Source organism: Thalia democratica, chromosome 1 (assembly GCF_965202585.1).
Source record: "Thalia democratica chromosome 1, ktThaDemo2.hap1.1, whole genome shotgun sequence".
NCBI classification, from domain to species: Eukaryota; Metazoa; Chordata; class Thaliacea; order Salpida; family Salpidae; genus Thalia; species Thalia democratica.
In genome coordinates this window covers 62152930-62179943 of record NC_139165.1, presented here as the reverse complement: position 1 = coordinate 62179943, position 27014 = coordinate 62152930, and the positions used below count along the sequence as shown (strand labels likewise).

The 27014-nt window shown below is 24.5% G+C and overlaps 1 protein-coding gene across 1 annotated transcript; it reads right to left on the bottom strand.

Annotated features, from left to right (window-relative positions):
• Positions 1-347: 347 nt before the first annotated feature.
• LOC145833138 (uncharacterized) lies at positions 348-17150 on the bottom strand. The gene is made up of 6 exons (XM_082940341.1): positions 16968-17150; positions 11897-12039; positions 8926-9126; positions 4283-4434; positions 2796-2912; positions 348-1345 (listed from the first exon to the last, which is right to left on the bottom strand). Exons 1-6 carry the CDS (start codon positions 17100-17102, stop codon positions 1221-1223), a joined length of 873 nt encoding a protein of 290 aa, XP_082796467.1. The 5' UTR covers positions 17103-17150; the 3' UTR covers positions 348-1220.
• Between the last annotated feature and the right edge of the window lie 9864 nt (positions 17151-27014).

Below are 27014 nucleotides of genomic sequence, written 5' to 3'. Positions count from 1 at the left end.
CGTACCTGTTAAAACGAAATGTTAGCGATTATCACTTCTGTTTAGTCTATTTTAATTTTAATTGAACAAAATAATCTGTTAACTACTGTTTTAAACTATTAAAAAAGACAAACCATTATTTTAAAATTATGTTATTAACTAAATATAGTACTTGTTTTTTGGAATTTTACAGTTTATGATCGAGCATAATATGCGAATGTTATTTACTACTCTTATTCGAAAAATTAATCGTTTTTACAAAAGTGTGTTGTTTTAAATGCTCAGTAGTCATTTAAAACTAAATCACAGCAGTAAGTTAAAAATAATGCTAAATACACTTGCTGCATTCAAATTTATTAAAGCTGTAAAAAATAGCTTAAAATACTATTTTACATCTAGTGGTAAGAACATTCTTTTTAGTACCAAAAAACTATTGTAATGATAAAAATTTTTTAAATAATAATTACAGCCGAAGCTTATGTGGCGTCATATTTTTGTTTAAATATTGATATACTTAACAACTAAAAAAACGTTTTTTGCTAACTACAAACTGAATTCATGAAGTTTCTATATTCAAAAAGTGATAGAAGTTACTTCCAACAAACTACAACAATTTTTTTTTTGCTAACACTTAAAAAAACTAAAAAGAAATAATTGAAAATTAATAAAGCACCCTTGTATCATCTAAAACAAGTTACTTCAGTACTAAAATATTTTTAAGCTCTAAAATTTGTATACATAAAATCAAACAACATTAACTGAAGAGTATGGTAAAAGATTGGAACTAATATAAATTTTTTGATAGTTTAAAACTTTAAAAAACTATTAAAACAAATCTAAACTTTTAAAGCTTTATTGCGTTTGATTTTTCCTAAACTTTTCTAAAACGCCAACAATGACAAAAATGAAAAGCATTGAAATTTTACAATACTCAATTAATCTTAAAAATATGTTTTGTTGGCTTGATAAATAGTTTATACTAAAAAGAACACTGAAAATATATAGCACAGTTTTAAGCGAAAATGCATATAGAATGAAAAAGAACGAAATTAGTTTTTACTATAAAACTGCATTTTTAACTTTATAAAATACCGTATTCATTTAAAGTTTATAGAATTATACTTAGAGTTAATGAATCTAAAAGTAGTATATGATCTTTAAAGCAGTGAAGTTATTTCATACCAGAGTAATCAAATACCCTTTGTTATCAAAAAAGTAAAAACAAAAGAACAGGGGCTTTTCTATCTATATGAACTAGATTCATCATGATTCATTGTTGCGTCTCTAACTTCTTCAACCATTGTACTGCTTCCCGCAATATCTTGTGTATTTGATATGCTAGCCTGCTCTCGTTCTCTAGCCAACTCTAAAAAATGTTTTTGTATATTAAATCAACACTATTAGGTATAGTAAATTAAAATGGCTAAAACTTTTTTTTTTTTCAAACAAGCTCAAATAAATCATTATGTCATTTTGAGTAGATTTTCGAAAGTTTGAAAAAAACTTTAAAAATAATGTTAGTACGTTAAATATTTGTAGTTTTTTTTAATTAATAGTTTTATGACTAAAATACTTTATGTTTAAAGTAAGAATTTTTATATGACCAAAAGTATTAAGAGAATTGTAAAATTTGTAATTACCTTATTTAGAATAAACGATGAGCTTAACCATACGACCAACAACAACAGCATTCGAAAGAACCCACGACTGGTTTCGTCCTAGCCTGCCTGATGAGTTCTACAATGACGAAACTGGTCGTGGGTTTTTTCGCATGCGGTTATTGTTGGTCGTGCAGTGAAGTTCATTATTTTTTATTGATCGGGCGAAACATCTAAACTTTGTTTATGATGGCCAGAATAAATGTTAGTTCAAACTTATTAAAAAAAAACTGTATCAATATTTCAGCTATCTTTAGCAAAGCTGAGGTGTTTTAGCCATCAAAAAATGAGCACTAAACTGCCTCGTACGACTGTAAACAAAGTTGAGACTCATAATTAGAAAGAAACAAGGTCGCAGAGCGTCTCTTTGTAATTATTAGTAGAGTCTTACTTTTTTTTTCAAAACTATTTTAATTTTAAATTTAAACGTAAAATTATAGTTGATTATGCTTTTTTTTGTAAGGAAATTGAAAAATACAACTTTAAGAATGATAACATTATTACCTAATTATATTTTATCTGACTGCTAAAATAACTTTTTGTAAAAAATATTGTGAATTGTGAAAAAATTAAATATTTTTTTCTTTTATAAAAGTGTAACAAAATTTTCTGTCTAAGTTTTAAAAGAAAAGAAGAAGCTATTTAAAAGTATGTTGTGGAAAAGTTGTTATATAGTTATATAGCTATAGCGTTGTAAACTTTTAAAAAATTTGGTTTTGAAAACTATTTTGAAAACTATCATTTTCGCAAAAAGTAACTAAAGTCATATTTCTATCGACTATTTATCTGAATAGAATTAGAAAAAAGTTTTAAGAAGTACTTAAGTGAAACTTCCAATAACTTAAGGTTTTATGTTTAAAACAATGTTTCATTTAACAAAAGTGATCGTCAGTTAATAATAAAGTGTAGAAAAAATATGATAAACATGTGAGAAAACATTAAGCTAAACTTATATTAAAACTATCAATACGGAATGAAATAAACAAAAACTAAAACAAAATTAAAAAGGAAAATACTTTATAGTTTAGAATAAATCTTAAACTGTTAGCCTTTTTATCAAAAAAAAAAACGTTAAGGTTGGAAAGCTATAACTAGAAAAAAAAACAAAAGTTTTATATGCTTTATAAGAACTTAAGTAGTATAGAAATATATTCGAACCTTCTTCGATTTCCTGCTTAATTCTAATAGCTTCTTCGTATGAAGGTAGATCGGACTCTGATAACGTTGAAATGGAAGAACTTCTAGAAATTCTTTCTTGTAATTCTCCATCATTACCTAGACATTGCAGTATCAATAACTTTAAATAACTATTTTAAACTAAAAATTAACTGTTTGAAATTTGATGATAACTCACAAGAATTGAGTTTTAAAATAAAAACAAAATTATTTATCATTTATTCAGTTTTTATAAATACAACAACAACAACAACAGTCTTTAAGCTATGAATATATTTTATAGCCGCCTCTCATTACTTTTCGAGTTTTTATCAATAAATTAGTAGATTAAAAGTTAACTAAATATGAGGATGTTTAGGCAGGGCTATACTATCTAGTTTGTTCGAGTGCTTGGTCTAGTGGTCATATTAGTGTAGCACACTAGATGTGTTTTTTTTTAATTTAAACACTTTTGAACAAACAAAAATTGGAGGTAGAATTTAATCTAACTTTTTTTTTTAAATAACATACAAACACGTTTATTTTCAGTTAAAACTATAGGGGAACTTTATTAGTAAATGTAGTTTTTTAGTGCTTACAAACATAAATAAAAATAAGACATGCAAAATTAGAAAAAACAACTACAACAAAACATTTTATTAAGAAATATACTACAGTTGTTATTAATAATCAGCACCTATTTGTTAAAAAATTTCTTAAGTATTTAGTATAATTCAGATTAAACAAAAACAAATCTAGTTTTAATTGTTTTATTTAGAAATTAAAAACTTTAGCTCTTCTATACTTATCTCTAACAGAAAAAATGTCATTTAGATTTTAACGAACCTTAACTAAGAATATAAAAGTATTGAAAATGATTTAGTCCGCATATTTTCTAACATTTATTAGGAACTTGAGAAATTTAAGTAGAAACTGACAGTTAGTTTTACTACTTAGTTATAATAAAAACGTACAGCAGCTGTTTTGTGTATATCTACAGATTTTAGAAACTTGTTAATAAAAAATTGTTTAAAAAATATTATCAAACAATAAAGTTTGTTTTTTTGATACAAATAAGGAATTTAAGTGAAGGGTTTCAATATATATATAAATTCAGTTTGTTTTTTCAAGCTATTAACATACTAGAAATGTTTAATACGAAAACAAAGTATTTTGTGCTTTAATTTGTTGTTAATAAATGTGCCATGTCATGTTATTAGATAACAAAATAAAGAATATTCCTTATCCTGTATAAACAAGTTTGGATAACGAGAAAAACCACTAATATTTTGTTCTAAACTTTAATGCTGCTGCACAAATCCTGACTTTTTTTTAAAAACAGCACAGTGGGCTGAAATTGCACCTAATAGAAACGGGAATTTGATAGCTTGAAATATTGAAAAAATACTCTTACATACTTATCACGCATTTTGAAGTTTTTACCGAGGACTTTTATTATCGGACCATAAATAAAGTTTTATTTTACTTACCAACGAAAGCAAGGTTATTGTATGCAGGAGGCATGTCGTTTCCTGGTAAACTTCTTTCCTCCTGTCTGTTTTGTCGGTGCATCCTTCTTAATGCTCTCAGTCTTTCTAAATTTTCTCTTCTTCTTCTTTCCGCTGCTCTTGCATGTCGTAATCTACATAAAATTTACTTAGATGTTTATTTTACTTATACAAAAAAGTTTAAGTGTTACAACGTACATTAATTTTTTTTTTCCTTCTACAACTTTTGAACTTTTTACAAATTTGTACTTGTTTACAAGTTTATAAATATATACATGTTTTTCAAATTGCAGTTATATTAAATTAAAACTTCAACAAATTAAACAATGTTAGTTATAAAATTGAACATTTTTTTGTAACAATATTTTTGCTTAAAGTGGCTTACACTCAGTCAATAAAGAAAATTTGTTTAGTTTTTTCTATAGATTTTGTTTTTGAGTAATTCAACAGTATTTGTGCACATTTTAAGAATCCTTGTTCTAGAATGAAAACTTTTCTGTTGTATGTAAAATTTTAATTAACAGTTTTTTAGTCCTTTGTCTTCGACTTAAATATCTGGTATAGTTATGACTAAAAGCATAACGCTTTGTTTTGTATTGGAAAATCGGTAAGTTTTGTTTTTAAGGTTCTAAACATTTGCATAAACATATAGTTTGTCTTAAAGATATATTTAGATTAAGTCAATGAGTTTTATATTTGATTATTAACACTAAAAAAGTTGCGAATAAAAATGTTATGTAATTTTTATTAATCTTTAAATAAATTAGTCTCTCTTTATACACTCAAATAAAAAGAATTTACTTAAAAATAAAAGTGCTATTTTTAGAACATATTTTTTGTAATAACATAATTTTCAAATTGCTACAAGTTTTAATATATAATTTTCTGCTATATACTATTTTTTATGTACTACTCTATAAACTTTGGTAATATTTTCATTAGTGTTATTAATCTTAATGCATAATTCTTTGCTACTTATTTTGTTTTATGATAGTTTAATTATGCTCATGCCTCATGCTAGTGTAGAGCATGAACTAGCTAAAATTTTGACATAGTATTTTTACAATTTAAATATATATTATATAAAAATAACTAGTTTTTAGTTGGAATCGAATGATATAAAAATAGTTTTTAAACTAAACTCTAATTTTTAAAACAACTTCAAAGCAGAAGTAAGTTTTGTTGAATACAGTTACTAGATTTACTTATCTATTTTAGAGTTAAAGGTGTTAAAGCATAGATAGGCAAAATTTACAAAACACATTATTTTTAGTTATTTAAAAAAAAGCTATCTATACTATTGTTCATTAACACTTTAGCTTCTTTAACAAATATTATAATTTAACTGTTTTCTAGTTTTTAAGTTTAAAGTTTAGACTAGTCTTGTTACTGTCTTGGACAAGACATTTAAAGGTTTCCAAGAGGTTTGCGACTCGATAACCGATATGATTTTTCGAGCACCGGGTCTTTGGATTAAATATTTTGAGCGATTTTTTTCGTTCAATAAACAACAACCAACAACTAAACTGTCTCGATAATGAATATCCGCAACTTTTTATAAACTTTGAAATTAATAATAAATATAATTTTTGTTAAAATTAGACTAGTGTTTATTAACAGAGACAGTTTACTATTTTTACACATTTTAAAAAAACAACATCGTTGAAATTTATATATTTTTACTATCACTAGTTAAATGGTTAAAGTATTCGCTTAAAGATGTTTTATATATAAAGAATAAGAAGTACACTAAAATTATAAATTTAACTCAAAAACCTCAATAAAATCTTGTTTACTTAAAACAAACGTGTTTTACTCAACTAAAGGTGAAACATCCTTTTCTTTTTGAAACGTTATTAGTTTGTTTTATGACAAAGAAAAATCACGTTTTACTTTTTCAATGAAGTAGCAAACAAACAAAACGATTTTTTAAATATTTGTATATATTAGTTTGTTCTTGTTAAAAGTGGTGTTTTAAACTTAAACACTTAACTTTTTAAAGATATCAAAATAATTGAAGAAAAGTCATTAAGATAAATTATTTGTAGGATTTACTTTTATGTTCTTATAAATCTGTTTACACTTAGCATATAAAAACGAACATAAAATATTTACAAAAACGGTAAAATTAAAGTTTCGATTACTATATGTATATAATAAATTATACATAACTTAAAAAAATTTTTTTAAATATATATTAGTTTAACATTTTGAAATTAAAGTTTTTTCATGTAGTAGATCTTAAGTCCTGCTACTACACTCATGTTTATGTAATAAAAATAAATTAGGAAAACTTAGAATGCTAAAAAACAAAGTAATACCAAACTCGAGAAGAAGTAATAATAGCCTTCTTGCAGCTAAAATCGACTATACGTGGCTTGCTCACAGGATTTGTAGAGAACACTATAATTCCGAATAAAACACATAGTAGATAGGATTAAACCAATACTAGTAATAGTAATTATTAAAGTTTAGAAATAAAAAAGAAAGTAACTAAAAATTGTTTAGACATTAAAAAAAGAGTAACAAAGGTTAAATTGGAATAGTATAGTTTAATTTATATGTCCTCTTGGGTCTGCTAATTAATTATTTTTCTCTTTCAGCTAATTAATTTCTGAATATAAATTGCAAAGTATTTCAATCATCACATTATATCTGTTTGAGATTATTTAAATTTTCACAAGTAGTCGAGCGATTGTGGCTTAAATTTTAGCTATGTGACAATCAATACCTGCGTCTTTTGGTGCGTTAAAGGCAATAATTAATTCACAGAGCTTTTAAAACTTTCAATGAACCTGTCATCAATCTTGATTGCTCGTAAAATATATGTTCCTTAGCTTAGGTTTTCGGTTTATTAAGCTGGTAGTGAGGCAAAAATGTGAAAATGTATAAATCAACTGAGCGATAGAGTTTGCAATCTTTGTCATAGTGATTTACCATTGTAGCAACACCAGTATAACGTTTATACGGTGAAAACTCTGCAGTTTTTGCTTTGTTTTTAGACATGCAGAATTGGATGCGATCATGAAGTATTGTATAAAATTTAATGCCTTTAGTTGAAAAACAGAAAGCATTCATTAACATAGAGGTGGGCAACGTTCGGTCTGCGGGAGATTTTTTAGGTTGGTAAAACTTTTAAATTGAACAAAAATTGTGCAAATCAAAACAATTAAAAATTTTAATGAAAAATCATTTATTAGAATTATGTATTCTTAAGTTGTTTTTTAGCGCACAGTAGAGATATTACACTGAAACTTCAATATTAGGATTTTATTTAAGTTTTATAGTACAGTTTTTCAGAATTCTTGGCTCGATAAGATTTTTTTTAAGTCCGGCCCACGAAAGGATTTTCAAAATTATTAAACTTTAAAAGTTATAAATTTATTAAAAATGAATAACGTTTGGTGAAAACAAAACATATCTGGGTAATATTTAGTATTAAGTATAAGAGTTACGATAATAGTCACCTTAAATTGTGATTCGTTATAAAGTGTGATAGGTTTAAAACTCTTTACAGTTAGACTTTTAGTTTTAATGAATTTAAGTAAAATAATTTAATTACATGTGTTAAATTTTTTATGATCTTTTTTTTAAACCATTAAAGATTTAAAAAATACAACAAATTTTCTTAACGTTTTTAAATGTAACATAACATGTTTTCTACTTTTTTAAGTCATTTATTGGTAATTAAAGTTTAGTACAAAATGTATTCGTGTTTCAGTTTTATTAAATCATTACATAGTAAAATGAAGTTAATTAAAATGAGTTCCAGCTTAATATTTCAAGGTAACTTATATTTATAAAAAAATCTGTAGGAACAAAGACTATTAAAAGAATAAAATCTATAAATAATTTTAGTTTAGGCACTTAACTTTCTTATGTAAGTCTATTTCTGTGGTTTCCGTTTTACAATTTCAATACTTAACTTAAATAAAACGGTTTATATAGTTGTTAAATGCTACAATCAATTGTGATTATAATTTATACACTTTTAGCTTTACTTTCTACTTTAATAACATAGTTATTGAATTTTGTACCTCAAACTGAGTTAAATAAATTTTTAGTTGTTAAATTTGTTAAATTTATTTAAATTTGACACTACAAAAATGTTTGAAAAAATCTTTTTAGTTTAAAAAACAAAAGTTTTAATACTTTTTAAATTTTTTTGCTTGTTCTTCTTAAAATTTAAGACCTAAAATAATTCAATTATATACTTTTAGTAGGTATTTAGGGAATACAAAATCTGTGCACAACTGCTTCAATCGCAAAAAGTTCTTGTAAAACTAAAATAACTAACAGTTGTTTTGACTAATTGAGGCCTTCTAAAAAATCCTATCTGTTATCTTAAAACCGACAATAGTCTAATAGAGTTGTTTAGTTTTTTCTTAAAGTTTTAGTTTTGAATTGAAGTTAAATTGTTTTTTTTTAATAAAAATACATTATAGAATTTAAAAGTCATCATTCTTTTTTTATTAGAACTTTATTTATGCGCAGTTTCAAAATAACAAAAACGTATACTTTTTGTTTAAATATATTGTGTATTATTTTTTTTATCTAAACTTTATCAAACATTTATTCCGTTTATAAAACTGTATTTAAACTCTAAAACTACTTACAAGTATTACCTGTTAATAGAAAGGCAGCATGGTGGGAAAGAAACTAAAACAAAAAGTACACCAATATAAGTTGGCAACTGATCAAACACGATGATAAACACAAGTCCAATGACCAGAAAAATTAGTCCAGTAAACATTCCTGAAGCAAACTGGCCAAACCAATGTTTTCTATAGAATTCGAACAAACCAACTTGCGAACGTTCACGGCGTCTGTTATGGAAAAATATAGGGTATTTACTTTTTTTAACTTTCACAGTTTAAAGTATAACAGTTTTAACTACTAAAAAAAATGTTTATAATTAATATACTTTTTGTACTTTAAAACATATGGCAACTGAAGTTCAGTCAAGCTAAAAAAAGATTAAAAAAATATTAGTTAATTGGTGTACTTGTTTATTATAGTTAGAGACTAAATAATCAGTTATATGTAAAAATTAAGAAAAAATGATTTTAGTACCTTAGTAAACCATAAACTTATAAAAACTAAGTATTTGTTATTTTTATGACTAATAAATGCTAAGCTTTAAAGAAAGTGTTTTTTATAAGTTGCTACTTATTCTAGTAGCTCTCTTGTTTTCAAACTTAAAAAGTATTGTATGACTAATTCTCAAAATAAACTCTATAAGATTAAGTAGCTTACTTATTTTTTATTTAAAAAACAATATTATTGTGGTTTAGTTTCACCTGACACTACATAACATATTAAAGCTTAGTTAACTACCAAAACATACCTTAAAATAATATCATACATAAGATTTGTACCGTTAACAAAAACGTTTTCATTATTCATAAAGTTTTTTTTATAGAACTATTTTTTTGCATGCGACTATACTAAAGTTTACACTTTTTGAAACACTTATGAAGTAAATTAAATAACCCGAATTTAGTTTTAATAAAAAAAAAATCAAATAAAAATAGTATTAGTACATAAACGATACCACTTACAAGTATTTATACGAATTTTTTATATAAGCTTAATTATAACTCTTTAAAAATCATACTATTGTCCTAAACAAGACTTTAAATTTATCCGTGGTGTGCGACTAGATAACCGAAAGGTTTTTTGTGCACCAGGTCCTAGGACCAAATATTTTGAGCGTATTTTTTGTCGTTCAATAAACTGTAATTATTCAAAAAGTGTATTAAAGAGTTTAATTTAGTTCTAATATAAGTGATTTTTAACTAATGTAGCTCAAAACCTTATATGAGTGCAGGGAAACTTACAACGAGGTTTACTTTAAGTATTATTTTAAATAATTTAGCCATACAATTTAGATTACATAGTATCGTTTTTACAAAAAAAAATTGTAAAAGATATAAAACTGGTTGCTATTGAGTTTTGTTTTAACTTAAATGTAAAACTTATACTCAATTAACTTATTACGTAAATTGTAAATCTTTAAAAATTATATTTTTTTCAATTAGTAAGTTTTTTAAATCCTTAAATTAATTTACTGGAATAATACAAATTAATTAATAAATATTTTTAGAGTTTATGCAATTTTTTTTCAAGATTATTATTCTAAAGAAAATGTTTTAAAAACAAAATCATTTTATTTGCTTTAACTATGAGCTATTTTCATCTATATAGAAAGAAAGACCGAGTTTTTGTGATACATTAAAGCTTAGAAATAAAAAGCTTATATTTTTGTATAGTCATTAAACAACGAAAGTATTTAGATTTTGTATTTTTTTTGTCTTTTTAAAAATTTGAAACATTGAAGTAATAAAACTTCATAAATAATCAAATTTAATGTTTTTTCTATATATGAAATTAATCAAAATCAAATTTATTACAAAATGTTAAATTGTTAGCCGGATTGAATTAGAAATCCCTTAAAAAAAATTAATTGGCTACATTACTAATGCTAAACTTAATCTTGTTATAAACTGACTTAAACAACTAAATGTCTGTCTATTATTACTATTTAAAAACAAACAAAAGTTTGTAAAAAAAATAAAGCGCTGTAAACTTTTTAACATAAAATTAACGTTAGAGATGTTTTTTTTCATTTAAGATACAACAAAAATAAAATAAGAGTGTTTCAAAGTAAACCTAACAATCTTTGTAAACAATTGATAGTTACAGAATAATTTAGATTAATTAATTTGTATTATGAAAAAAAAATGCTGATCAAGTAGACACAGCTGCTATTAGAATGAAACAAACTTTTAGAACATTTAGAATATTAAGTTAGATTTTTAAAACAGTTCAAAAATATTAAACTTGATATCATTTCTACGTATTACATATATTACTTACGACTTTAAATGGTAATTACAGCGTTTAAAATACTATTTATTTATGTAGAGCTCCTTAAAATCTAGACAAAACCTAGTGTTCTACGAAAAATAGAAAGCGTGCATTAGTTATAAAGCTTTTAAATTTACTAAAAACTTATATTAATTAATCGTACATACAGTTACATCGAGTAATAGAGTAATACATCTTTTCTTTATTAACAACAAGTTACATGTATTTAGAGAAAAACTACTGTACCTTAAACTTAAAATGTATTTTTTTTATTTACAAGTGTAAAACAAATCTAATTGATTAATCTTTTAGTTTTTAATAGATTTTAAATTGTTTATAAACCCGTAACAAAGTTATATTACTTTTAAACTTATTGATGGTATCTAACATACATGTACAATTAGATATAAACAAAATTTTAGTCTTATACTGCTTATTTTGATTAACTTAGTCAGGTTTAAAACATAGTTGTATAAAATATCTTAAATTTACTCAAAGTCTAAAGGTAGAATTAAAAATTCTAATGCGTAAATTTTAAAGTGTTGTGCATTTGACTAAAACAAAAAACAAGCAATTTTAGGGATATAATTTCATTAAATTAAATTACGGAAAATTAAACTTTCATTTTTTGATATTTTCACAATATACTTTTCTTTAAAAACTACTTTAGTGGAAAAATAAATTGTTAACGTTTAAAGTAACATTCAATTAAAATAAAATAAAAACCTTCTTCTTCTTCTGCGATCTCTGTTATTTCTCCTGTTTTCTCTTCTACTGGTCTCACTTGTTTCTTCTCCTGGTTCGGAATGTCTTTCCTGTGCCTGATAGTCATAGTCAAGCGTTACTCCTATCTCGTCCTCAGGATGAACCTTTTAAATGTATCAACGTTTTATGAAACTTAGAAAACCATGCCTCAATAACTCAAGCAATGCCATTTTACATAATATATTAAATTTTAAAGTATATGAACTTAAAACATTTAGTCATTAAATTTTCATAAGCTTAGTTTATAGTGTCAAGTAGTAGATTTTTATTACGAACACTTTAGATAAGTTTTATTACCGAACTTACAACTTTTACCTCTTTAATAGCTACTTTTTCATTTAAAACACATTCAAATTGATGAAATTAGAGATCATAAAAGATTAAAGGTTTCATGCTATAAGAAGTAACTTAAAGCAAAACTATTCAGTTTTATGATAATATGCCAGTGATTTTAGAAAATGCTAGTAATTTTTTTGTAAAAAACATTGTATTTATAACTTTTTGTTAATTATGAATTTTATAAAATTGTTTATTTACAATTTAGATATTATTAATAATAAAATAGTTTTTATTAAACTCAAGCAAAAAAATAATTCGAAGTTCATAAGTTACTATTTTCTATCAAGTAATCTATACGAAAATGCTTAAAATTTATTGTCAAACTTTAATTAACTGCTTGAAACTTTAAATAAAACAGAAAAGCTTGCTTGTTTAGCATTTAATTTTAAAATATAATATCTGTTTTGTGTAGATTTACAAATTCTTTGATATAATTCCTTCAAAAAAATTGAATATTTTAACTAGTAATCTACAGAACTCAAGATTCGGACTCGGACTCGGCTGAATCCTGATTTCGAAACGAGATTCGGATTCGGATCCGGCCGAATCCGAAAATTTGGATTCAGTAGACCAATTTAAACTTTTTGAATTTTACTCAATTGTTTGTCAAAAGTTAAATGAAATGTAAAACTAATTAATGATTTAAAGCTTGAGTAGATAAAACAGTGCTTTTTCACACTTATAATAGCCTTCTCAACTTTAATTTAGAGTTTTGAACACAATTTAAAAACTATGATAAATTATTTTGTTAGAGTCTTAAATAAAACTAAGTACGTAGTTAAGGCGTTTAATCTCAGCTTTTGGATAATTGCTCTTATTAATTCATCATATATTTAGTTTTTTATGTTTGCTCGTGAACCTATTTCAGTTCATATAACATTTTGGTATTTCTCTTATGAGAGTATAAAAAAATATATACTTGTAGGTAATTTAATTTATTTAATTTTAGTAAGGTTTTCCTCAGGTCACCTCAGTTCAGTGAAATCTTATTTGCACAGCTTAGGCCTTACCAAGATTTTTTTTCTAGACATCGCTACTAAGGTTATCTTGAAAACTTATAACATATATTTTACGGATAAATTTATGGATTTGTTAGTAGAGAGGTCTACTTTACAAAGACCACGTAATTATTTAAAGTATCTTTTGTTTGGTTAATACGGTTTTCAGTCTCCTTCAGATGTTATTGATTTTTTATTTAACTGTTTCTTAAATAATTTATGACAAGGATTGTAGAAATTTTATTTTACTTATTTCATGTTATTGTGTTTTTTTGGAAAACCTGTTAGTTAAAATAAAAAATCTCAGTTATAAAAAGTTTTTTTTTTGGAGATTTTTCATATAAAGGTCAAATATTTATACAATGAAATATGTAACATTAAAGCAAATGCTTTCATACTTTTACCTATTTACTTTTATTTGCTGTATATTTATTTGAAATTTTTTATTTATGACATATATGTTATAATTTCAAACAATTTAATATTTTATTTTATAAACAATGTTCTAAAGAAAAAAAATATTTGTTCAAGATGTGGATACAAGGTGGAACTCAACATATCTTATGCTAGAGAGACTGAAAAAGCTAAAATCAAGTGTCCGGTACTATGTGGCTAGTTACAAAAACGTTCAAGATTCGATTATCACCGCTAAAGAATGGCAACTGGCTAATCAAATTATTGTACTGCTTAAACCTTTTTTTTGTAACAAAGGAGTGAAGTAAAAACAATGCATTGCTCTAAAGCGTGATCCCGCATCATGATCACTGACGAAGTTTGTCAACACTAATGAAAGTTCTAAAGAATTATCAAATGTTTGTAAAACTTTAGCCTAAAATATAGAAGAATCTTGCGAAAGAAGGTTCTATACTAGGGTTGGGCAACGTTTTTATTCGGGCCGGATCAAGAAAATTTTTGTCTTCGGCAGGCCAGAGCATTTCGAATTAGTGATTTACCAGATCCAGTATCCGGATAATGTCTTTTTAAATCCGGTTCTGGCCGGATACTAATTAGAAAATATTATCCGGATGTGATTGGATACTAACTTTAAATCGAGATCTGGACCCAGATTTGACCGAAATCTGTTTTATAGATACGGTTGATCACTTTTTTGAATCCTTCTAATTCACAACAATTTCTCAAACGTGACAACTTACGATGTAGATTGCGACATGTCAGATGTTTATGTAATGTCTACAAATAGAATTGACATGGTAATTGACAAAGGTTGGTATGTAAAGTATCAGATATAAACAAACAAATTAATTTGGTTAATTTGACAAAAATGTATTCTAACTAAGTTTAGAACAACACAAATTATTAGGAAAAAATGGTTTTAATCAGTAGACTTAAATTTGAGAAGCCATTTTTAAACATTTTTTATGTCAAAATTTTACAGTTTTGTTTTGTAAAAATATAATACAAAGTTTTACAGCAAAATTTTAATATTGAACTTTGCGGGCCTGACATTTCTAACGCGGGCCGGTCATTTTCATCTGCGGGCCGAATTCTATTGTTATTCAAAAACGGTCTCCGCGGGCCGTACATTGCCCACCCCTATTCTATACCAAGAACAAGTTTATGTTCTAATTTGTTTATGGTCAAAATAAAAACTAACTCTTAAGTTCAACTCTAACTCTTAAGTTAAACATAATATATTTTGATTATGTTTGTGATTTGTTTTATGCTTTAAGCATTTATTAAAGTCGATGATTTATTTATTTTGTCTAACAAAAATACAAGTTAGTTGTTAATGTTGCTTGTATGGATATGAAAATATTGAAACTAAGTTCTTGTGTGTGTAGCTTGATTTTTTTCAGCAACACATTCGTTTTTTTGTTCGCTTTTGAAATTAAATATTCTTAAATAAAAATGTATTTATTTATAAACACGTTAGAAATGTTGTTCAAACTTAATTTACTAAATAAGTATTATATAATAAGTACTTATTATTTATAAATTTGTATTCTATTTAGATTACAAGCAGCTTAAATCTTTAGAATTCCAATTATTAAAACATTAGGATTCGAACTCGGATTCGGCCGAATCCTAATTTAAAAATAAGACTCGGATTCGGATTTGGCCAAATCCAAAACTTTTGGATTCGGTAGATTACTAATTTAAACTAATAACTATTTTGCTGATAAATACGTACTCAAAATAGCTGATAGCCAGTATTTTTATTTTTCGAGCCAGGATTAAATAAACTAAGCATCTTTAAATGAAAAAGCATTTTTCTTTTGTGTTTTTTTATGCAGTTTATCTCTATAAATCTATAGGTATCAATCTATATATGTATATATAAAATTAAAAAGCTTAAATTAAAAAAAGAATTATTTTATTTTACTGAACCACAGAAATCTCAACTGTTTTATAATTTAAAACAGTTCAACAAACCTAAAACTATTATTTTAAGTTAAAATTTATTCTTAAATATATATACTATCTGTTTTTCATATTAAGCTTACCTTAATAAACTTTCATACAGCGTTACGTTTTTCTTTAAATATTTATATTTCCTTTTATACTGTTTAGTTTAATAAAATAACAAGTTTTTGTTTATAAAAAAACGTTTTGCTTTTTATTGTTCTTTATTTATAGCTCAAAAAAGATAAAGTAAACAAATGGTGTGTAGCTCGATGATTAAAAAGTCGTTCCATACACCGGTCCTTTTACAAAAGTTTTTAAGCGCCAATTTTTTATCGTGTTCTATAAAATAAACTAGCTACAAAGCTTAACATTTTGTTTGATGTTTTAAAAATCTGCATAAGACTATGTTTGAAAAACACGATAAATATCAGACAACAGGAAGAATTTCACTTATAATCTATGTTTTGCAGGAAACGTGAGATAAAAATAAAAGTTAAAACGGTAAAGAGTTTCGACAAATTTATTTATTATACTTATTACAAGGTAATTAACTGATGAATTCGTTTCAAAAAAACATAAAATGCCATAAAAAACTAAACAGATTTAATAAAACATGAACGTTCAACTTAATTGGTAAAAAGTTAAACTAATAAGCGACAAGAGGCCTTGCGTAGGATGAAGTACTTAAGCAGTTGTTTCTTTAGAAAAATATTAAAGAATGAAAAAAGTCGATGTTTATAGAGCCTGTTTTCTACATTATGAAAACACGATGTAATCTTATCAACTATTGTAAATGTTTATATACAAAAAAAAAATTTTAACGCTAATAACTTGTTTAAAGGAAATTCCTTAAAAAAATTCAATATACATAGTACTAATTCGAAACAAATACTTTCAAGTTTAATTTTTTAAAATCTATTATGAAAACAAACAAAAAAGTATAAAATTACAAAATATATGATTAAGTTTATTTTTTTAATAATTAAAATGTTTAAAATTATGATCAACTAAATTCGCTGTTGTTTTTTGACAGACCCATTGAGGGTTTACTAAATATTTTAAAGTTAAAAATTACATAGAATATAGTATACTCGGTAAATGATGATTTTTGTCAGTTTACAGATATTTTCTAATTTGTCTATATTTGGTTTATGCTGAGATTCAGTCTATCATTCTTAAAACTGCGTTTGTACGCATATAATTAAATGACTAAAGATTTTTTGCTGCTCATAAAATATAAACAGCTTTACAGGTGTATATTTTTATTAGAAACAAGTATCTTTTTAATCTAAATGTCATATAAGATAAAATCAAAGTAAAACTAAAACCTGGTTTGACTGTGTACTTAAAACGGGTCTTGGCGTGGTCTCATCGCTTTGCTTATTATTACTATTGTTCTGTCCAGTACTGAACACTTGTGTTCTGCTAGTGTCTATTGCTGTACCACTTTGTTGTGTTGTCATTTCTTTTATCTTTATTCATGCAGGTATATTTTTAGTGCAGTACGTCTAAAACTTTTAAACAGTAGTTTTATTATAAATTTAAATTTACTAATTAAAAAAAAACTAAGTTTGGTTACATGACAGTTCAAATTCTTAAAAAAATGTTTAAAAGGCCACAATTCAAAAACTAATACATAATTTAAAAAACTTGTACGTCTAAATAATAAGGTTATAATTGGAAAAAAGTATTTTGAAAGTATTTATAAAATCAGAAAAGTGTAACTTTCTAAAAGTTAATACGTTTTAATAATTTTGGAAACTTATTTTAGCCATATTTCTAGTAATAGCTAAAATTTTTAGAAAATAAAAATGATCATGTAGGTTTGATTAATAGTACTATGATAGTAAAATATTTTGATTGTCAATTTTTATTAAATAAGATGGTTAAAATTAATTTAGAGGTATTAAAACTTTAAATGTTAGAAATTGAATTGTCAAAGTTTTAATAGTTGTGCAGTGCACCCTTAATTTTAGCGTATGATAACAAATTATTAAAAATAACAACGTAAAAACACATTTTATTAATTCATATAATGCTCACAAAAGATAATTGAACAAAAACTTGTAGATTTTGTATCTTGTTAGTTTAAATACTTTCTTAACTACGTTGGACGTTCTTTTTATAAAACTAAAACCGATTTAAAGGTGTTGACAGCTTTCAATTGTTGTCAATAGGTAAAGTTAAAGTAGAAGTAAAGTAAAACATACATAATTGTTTGATTTAAAAGAAAAAAAAAACTTTAAAAAATAGGTTACAATCAGGTTTTGTTACTTAACCAAAAAGAAAAGTCTAAAAATAATCAAACATAACTAAATAACTGATACTGATGTCACTAAAACTTATAATTTATGCAGAAATGCAACAAGTTAATCACTATACAAAATACTTAAGGATATATCAATTTTATATTGATTAATACAAAAATTTAATAATAAAAATATTACACAACTTTTTAATAAGTTTTGTAATGTGATACTTTAGTTTATAAATTAAGCATTTGAACTTTAAGAAGTTTTATGTTTTTAAACTAGTGTTTTTAATACTAGCCCTATTGAAAAAGTTATTAAATTACTAACTACTTTAAACTATAATTTTTGTATATAAATTAAACATTTTTCAAAACATTTTTTTTTTAACAGAGTTTTATTTTATCAAAATCTGATGTGAAGTTTAGAGTAAAATACAAACCGCTATTTCAATTTCTAACAGCCTTAAGCTGAGAAAAAATCAGTGTTTTGTTTAGTAGGTAAATATTTAAGTGTTTAATAGTTAAACTACAAAAATTACTTATACAGGTTGAATAGAAAAGGTAAGTAACAGTAAACTGAGAGAATTGTACATAAAAGTTTTGTTAAATTTAATAAATACATTAATTCTTTAATACTTGAATAAAAAAGTTCGATTTTATAAAATTTAACGTTTAAAAACAAAACTATTTAAAAATACACTAATTATTATCTTTAAGAAATCATAAAAACATTCTATAAATTTTTAACAAAACTTTTAAGATCATGTGAAATGCTGTCAAAATGTTGATACAAATATTTGTAGTTATCAAGCTTAAAAAAAATTATAAACAGTATTATAATACTTATCAATAACGAAAACTGTATTAAAAAAATATATATTAAAAGCTATTTCTAAAGTTAAAATTAAACTTAAACAAAAAAAAATACTTTCTAAACTTTACACAACTGGTTATAATATATTAATAAATTTTTTTAAACATAGTCTTAAGTTTAGTTTAACTTTTATTTACTTTGTAGAGTTCAAAAGCAATGTTTTAAGCTACAATTTTTGTTCAGTTTTTGTTTTTAAGTTGTTCTGTTTCATAATTTTCTTCTTAAATTTTTAGTTTTACAATTATATACTTTTGATATATTTCATATTTTCTCAAAGTTTGTACAATAAAAAGTTTACATGTTCAACTTAGAAACTTCAATTTAATTTACAATTTAAAGTTGCATAACATATAAGCTTTTTCAAATCGTTAATATCTTGAAATTAGGAGTAGTGTAGGTAGAGTGTACAATTATTTACATTATGACTATACGATTAAAAAGGAATAAAAATATAATTGCAACAAAAGTAGTAATTTTAAATAGTTAATTAAATCAAGCTTAAAGTAGTTTTATTTATTTTATAACTTTTTTGTTTTGCACTTGACAAAGTAATTTATAATATTAAATTTAATTTAAGAATATCAACATTAAATATTTTCAAAAGACGAACAAAAACTTCAAAACAAATGATTTTACTAAACTTTCTAGTAATTGTACCAAAGATAACTAAACAATAAAAACAGTATTTGATTTAGTTCTTAAATTGTATTAATAACTAGCTTTAGTTGCTAGACTTTTAAAACTAAATAAAGTTCAAACATAATAAATCTTATGATCATATTCACAACTGTTCTTATACCAATTTAATTTTTTTTCAAAAAACTGTGATGAGTGCTTTTTTAAAAGGTATTTATAAGTTTTCTTCAGTCACTTGAGCCTAAATAAAACGGTTTGAAAAACAACAAAAAATTCATTGACGAAGATAAAAAAATAAATAAAGAAAAATTTATGTGTGGAAGAAATGCAATGGACCGTGAACTACGCTACGATGGAGAAATTATTTCAGGTGTGACGAGGCGACTTTTAAATATTACATGAAAATAATCACGACAAGTTTACCAAATTATGCATGAGATTATATTTATTAAAAAATGTTTTTATTAAACCAAAAATAAAACTCTACCTAGCTATTAAGCATAACAGTATTATAAACTAGTTCTAATAGATATTTTGGATAAAAAAAACAAATGTTAGCTTACTAAAGTTTAAGGTACTAAGAAGAATGAAACTATATAATATGTGTAACCAAAATACACTGTGCCAAAATTGCACGTTCTTTAGATAAAAAACTGAATATTTTTAAGTTTGTAGAATTACTTACTATATTCATTTTCCATTGTACTTTAAAGTTGTTCTAGTTTTTACATAATCTTAAAAGATACGTTTTACTTAAATAAACAAAATTAAAATTACGTTTTAATTTCTTAAATTACTTTATTAACATAAATAAATATACTTTTGACTGTTTAATAAATTGTTTTATACATGTATAAAAAGTAATTTTGTAATTAAAACTAACGTTGTTAATATTGTTAAAAACTTAACGATGTATGAGTTATAAATAATGTTAATTAACATTATAATGTTTACTACTGGTGGGAAATACACATTAATTTTTTTAAAGAAAAGTAAAGTTTTGTAAAACAATTTCAACCAGGTCATACTAACTTCTAAGACTAATAGAAATATTTAAATAAAAAGTAAGTTAAATCTATACAACAAGCACTACTGTTCACCAAAAATCAAGTTAAGTGCACTTGTTTAATACTTGTTATAAACAACTCTCTTTTTTCTTACTTAGCTGCTTTACTGCTAAGAGATACGTTGCGGGCCAGAGATATCTGTTGACGGGCCGTAAACTACCTATATCATATATGAGTAAACAAATGTTCTAGCATATTTACTTGATGAAAAAAATAGTTTTAAAAAATAAGACTACTTGTATAACTAGCCTTACGTTATGTAGTATAAATAAAATTGTGTTTTTACTGTATTTCACAAAAAGCTAGTATTTTGATTATATTAATCTTTTATGAATAAATCGTTTTAAAATATTGTTGAAAAGTTTAAAGAAATATTTTTTTCACACCAAGGCTTTGAAGTCTTAAACATAAGTATTAATATGATATAAAGCTTACGTTTACTAGATTTTTAGTGTATAAACTTATATGTCAAAAACTAAAATATTTGCTGTAACAAAAAACAATATAGTACTGATTGTAATATAAAACAAAAACTAAGTATTATAACTTATAATAATAATGATAATAACTTCTACTACAAGTTTTTGAGTTTAGTACTTCTCATCTACGTATTTATACAGTTTTAAATTTCAAAAACTTTAATATGAATTGAAATATACATTTGTCTATGAAAGAATTATTTTTATTTATTATTAAAGAAAGTAAAACTAATTAATTTATTTGTATGGTTATAAAACTTGATTATTATTTTAAAAAAAATGCAAACAACTTTAAATTCTAACTTTGTTGAACCACCTGGTATATTTTTTAGTTAAAAAAAATCGTAAACTAATCTAATTGATATACACTCAAATGCTTTATGATAAAAATAATTATTATGAACATTTATTTTTTAAATTTGATATTTAACAAAATGTCAACTATTTAACTACCAAAAAAAATATATATAATACTTGTCTACATTTATCAATCTTAAATTATGTATTTTAAACTATTAACACTATAATTATATTTTCATAAAACCTTAAACATACTTGTCAAAAAAATATTAATGCATTTTGTATAAACATTTCTATAAGATTTCATGAACTTATAACAAGTAGTAGCTTTCTACTTGTTTCAAAAGTTAGATATTAAGAAAAAAATTAATAAAAGATTAGTACTCAGAAATTGAACAAAACAAATAAGTATAGTCGAAAGGGTAGTATAATAAGAAGTAGCTTACTACTTGTTTTAATTGTTAACTTCCATTTGAACGTTTGTAATACTGTAATTAAATAACATATTAGATCATGTCGTCCAAACGCTTATCGATGGACGATATAAAACGCATAACGCGGTCACAAACCAAGGCAAAAACCCAAACTAAACAACCAACTAACTTGACCCCGACCGAACCATCGGTCAGCGGTTATAAACTATCTTAAGATTTGGTGTTTTTGTTTATTGTTGTTATTTGGTTATATACAATTCATAAAACACTAACCTTATGACTAACTTTTATCTAAAACCAAAATTCATTTTATACGCTTAATATATTGTCTACTAATCTATATCAGAGTTTTAAAAATTTCTTTCCACAATCGCCTCCTTTATTAGATATTGACCCTTTAATTATTTATTTACTCATTTAGTGTTTTATGTCCTTACTAGTTATTACCCCATGATATCGTTCACTTTGAAAACCCCTGCTTTCATTCTTACCTCAGAATAAAAGTTAAAATCAAAATAAAATTTGTGAAATAGCATGCTAAAAATTAAGAATTCTATGACTGACAAAAAATTCAAAACCGCCCCCTTTTTCCCCCTTTAATAGTTATTTCCCTCCGACTAACTAAAATCGCCAAAAAGAATCTCTTTTGGAAAACTCTGATATATTCCTATAAAACTCAGATACACAAATTAAAACAGTTATTTATTAAAATCAAATTAAAATCTATCAAAAAAAAAACGTCAAAAGTACTTATTTGTAAACAATTTATAACTTTTTTAGAAGAAATACAAAATTTAATGTTAAGATTTGTTAATAATATTAAAAAAAAATTTTTTTTTTGTTAATTCATTTAATTTGTGTACAAAAAAAAACTTTTTTAAAACTCATGTTCTTTGTTTGTTGTTTCTATACCTGATCAAAATTAAAATAAATAGTTATATTTAACAACTATAAAAAGGAAGTTAGTTGTTATTATAGCTATATTTTTTTACTGAGACTGAGAACTAAGCGTGAAGAGAATATATACTTTTCTAATCATTTAAGTCTATGATTTAAGTAATTTATCTTAACTTTGTTGTTAAAAGCAAATTTTAATACTAACGGTTTCTACAAGTTGACTTTTAAAAATTTTGTAAAAGCTTATGTGAGAATTGACAAAAATATAAAAAACTCAAAATAAAATGTTTACTCTCGCAAATTGAATAATTCCTCTTTACAAACACAAATTTAACAAAGAAACTAAAAACACTACTTAAAGGAACTAAGTTTATAGTTGCTGTAACGATTTAAACTAAAAAAAAAACATATATTAAAATTCTAGTTTCTGTATTTTATTTTGATTTCTATGTCGATTATATTTTACATATTTCTTGCATATTATATAAAAGTTTTATATGAAAAATACAGCAGTAACAGTAATTTTTGTTAAAAATGTTTAAACTTAATAGTCTAGTTCAGTATTTTTAAAAACTTATTGTGCGAATGATAAACACTGATCTTTTATTTTTTATTTATTTACTATGCACTGCAAAGCTTTTAATTCATTTTTTAGAGACGTAAGCAAAATTAAGCTTACTAAGTGTAAAAATAGCAATAATTGTATATTAAAGTTTGTTTAAAACATTACAAAACAGCTTAAAAATTGTATGAACGCCCAGTAGTGTCGATAAAACGTTAATTAACTTTGCTCACAAACAAAAGTTTATAAGCTGTTTTTTTCTAAATAGATAAAATGTAAATCTTTATATTTTATTTACAAAACCTATAATAACAAAAATTAATTTTTATTTTCAAAATATCTTTTAAATGCATACCTTAACTAACTTTTTTAAGTAAAACAATCAATAATAATTAAGAAGTATGACTATCAACTATGCAAGTAAATTTAAATAAATTACAAAATATTTTACAAAAATTTTGTTTTTCATATTTAGCTTTTTATATATAAATTTTGTATGGTTTATGTATTTAAATAAAACTATGTTAAAAAGTACTATAAAACAATCTTTGAGTAGAAACCTGCTGCTATAGTTTTTTTAAACTATTACCTTTTGAAGAAAACAAACTTGAAAAAATAAGTATTCATTACCGAAAAATTAAATATTACCAATTTGTATATTTGATCAAGTTAATCATTAACTAAAAAAACGATATTGTTTTTTTACTAAAATTCTATCAAACTTGAAGGTAAAGAAAAAAACAGAAAGAACTAAACTAAAGTAGGGTTACTTTTAAGGTACGCAATAAATCTCAAAATTGAGATTGGTCAATTTTGTTTTTAAATTTATGGTATGTAGTTAAACGAATGAAGTTAAATAAACAATAGTTTAAACTTGGTATATGTAGTACAGGCTGCAGATATTCCAGTATTATATCGTTCACAAAAATAATAACTTTGAGAAACTAGAATAGACCGTTTTTTATATAAAAAAAGATCAAGTAAATAATTACCCCAGTATTTGAAAGTAAAAAAAAAGACCTCGAAAGTTTGAACAAGTAAAAATGATGAACCTAGATATACTTTAGCAAAAAAATTTACTATTATCAAATAGTTTTCTTTGCGGTCATTTTGCAAGAGTGACAATTTTGCACGATAGTAAAAAGAAACAAAAAAACGACCAAGGATAAGGTCTGAGGGTAACAGTGATATTAAAAAAAAAACTTAAATATAACAACCAAAAAATTATGAAAAAATAAAATAAAAAACTAAATTTATTTAAAAAAAAAGCGACCAACAGTAAGTCTTAGGGGTAAAAGTGATAGTGAAAAAACTAATAACAAAAAATATAAATAATAACAAGAAGAGAAAAAAAAGTTACCGACCGAGGTAATAGGTAAGGGGTAGCAGCGATAATTAAATAAAAAATAAAAAGAATAAAGTGAAATAACAAATCAAGTTTAAAAAAAGACTCTAAAAGTTTTAACAAGTAAAAAATATGACCCCAGAAAAACGTGGATCAAGTAAAACAAATGACCTGAGTTTGTAAAAAGTAGAAATAATGACCCGGGGTCATTTGTTTTTTACTTTATCTAAAAAAGTATACATTAGCTAGGCTATTAATAATTGTAAAAGTCGAAATTTTTTTCTTAAAACTGTAAGATACGTATTTTAAATACATTTTACGGTATGCACATATTCCTGGGCTCAAGGTTGGTGTCTCTACTGTATATTTAATTAATTAGTAAGTATTATTTTATTGTGGTAATAATATACCGTAGAAGTATACAAAACATACGAATCCTTTAAAATTAAATTGTACTTTTACTTAAACAAAAAATTAAGCAAGTTAAATTGCAAAAAAAAAACCTAAACTTTTTTGGAAACTAATCGCTACATTTAAACAAACTTAATTTACTCATAAAAGCAAGTGAGGATGTTATAAATAATGTTTAAATTAATTTGCCGGTCACATTGTCCAAAATTTGTAGTTTTGATAACATGTTAAAAGTCTTAGTTTTATCAGAGTTAAAAAATGTATAAACAAAATCTTTAAAAAACTTAGAAATTAAAACGATCATCAAATGTTTTAATAAAATCAACCATAGTTATAAAGTGATACTTAGAATCAGAGTTTATTGATGATCTTTTTGTTTTTTAAATTTAATAAATAATCATAATGTACAGTACACTACCGCTTAAGTACGCAAATTGAACCCGACCAAAAAGTGCGTACTTAGCACGAGTAGTGCGTACTTTTTGACGACATAGTATAATATGAAATTTAGTTGTTTTAGTTGAAGTTTCGAATAAAAAAACTAGTTTCATAGTCATATTTTGAAGTTGACAAACTTTGGCTCGTTCAATAATACATAAAAAACTATCTAAAAATATACTAAAAGCAACGAACATTCTATGTTTGATATGAATTTTCATATCAACATATTTAAAAAACAGTTGAACCTAGATAAAAAACTACTTTGGCTTAAAGTTCCAGTACTTTTACTTTCAAAATATCAAACAGTAATGATCAACTTATGAAACTTAACTAAGTTCTGTACTCCAAAAATAGTATTATCAAACAATTCATCTAGTATAAAAGTTTAACATAAATAACGAAATACTAAAATAAAAAAGAGATTACTTAATAATTAATCATGATAACCATACTAATTTAATAGACTTTTAGATTAAGATCAGTTTCACTAATGAAAATAGTACTAAACGAAAAACTAACATATAAAACTGTCATTTTACATTTTTAATGTAAGGTTAAAGAGTTTAGCAAGAATAATTACATTAAAAAGAAGTCAATGAGAAATTTGTGAATCATCAAAAATTTTAACAAGTTGTTTAAAATCTTGAAGTATATTCGAAGTATATATTCTCAGTAATGACTGCAGATTGGTATCAGTAAGATTTGAACACAGCTAACTTTTGTTTATATACATGGTTGAGAATGTATGTTCGCAAGTAAATGTAGACCCAAACAGAACAAATAACTTCATTGCCATCTTTTTTAAATTAACAAACTTTGACTTGTTAAGTAGGGCGTAAAATCTGTCAAACGTTTAAGGTTTGAATTTTGTTTTTTAGTTTACTGTCACATTGAAGTTTAGCAGTTCTAACTGTATATTACTAGGTGCATTTTCGGTGTCAAACGTCAACTATGATGACACAATATCAAATTCTTTTATTAGTTGTTTAAAGTCTGCAATACGACGACCAAACTCATTATCAAGTAAAACTATTGTCACCAATTGGTCATCACTAAACTTAACCATATAATTAATCAAAAAGTCATAAATAAAAAAATCAATAGCAGAAAAGTGTGGAAATTTTAGTCTCAACTTAAAGTATTTTATTTAAATTTAATGTTGAGCAGTTTGACTTAAAATAATTGTCAATGCTTAAAATGATATTTTTACTTTTCTAAACAAGTATAAAAACCACTCACTACACATCTGGGAAAGACAGCAATTTTTAACACGTTCTTTTTTTATGAAAGTCATTATGGTAGGTAAGATCATCAAAGTTAGTTCAGTAAACAACTGTTTTTGGATAATTTGAGAAAGGATTACTTCAACTGACTCGAAATAGAAAAAGATACTTTAAGAAAAGAGTGCTTTTATCACCACAAAAATAAAAAGCCAATTTTACAAACGTTTTCAGGGTCAAAGTCTTACATTTTTGTTTTATTAAAATAGTTCTAAAATAGTTTTTTATAAATTTTGTAATATTTACATTGGTTGGCCGGATTTCATATAAATTTTGAAAATGCTTTGCGGGCCGGATCATCTACTCGCGGGCCGGATCAATTTTGTCCGCGGGCCGGATTTCATTTAAATTTAAAAAAGGTTTTGGGGCCGGTCATTTTTACTTCGCGGGCTGGATCC

Excerpts from the sequence above, each read along its gene's own strand:
- LOC145833138 (XM_082940341.1), bottom strand. The coding sequence starts at position 17,102 with ATGACAACACAACAAAGTGGTACAGCAATAGACACTAGCAGAACACAA. Across the intron at positions 12,040-16,967 it reads TAAGTACACAGTCAAACCAG|GTTCATCCTGAGGACGAGAT; the intron begins GTTTTAGTTTTA and ends TACATTTAAAAG. Across the intron at positions 2,913-4,282 it reads CAATAACCTTGCTTTCGTTG|GTAATGATGGAGAATTACAA; the intron begins GTAAGTAAAATA and ends TGCAATGTCTAG.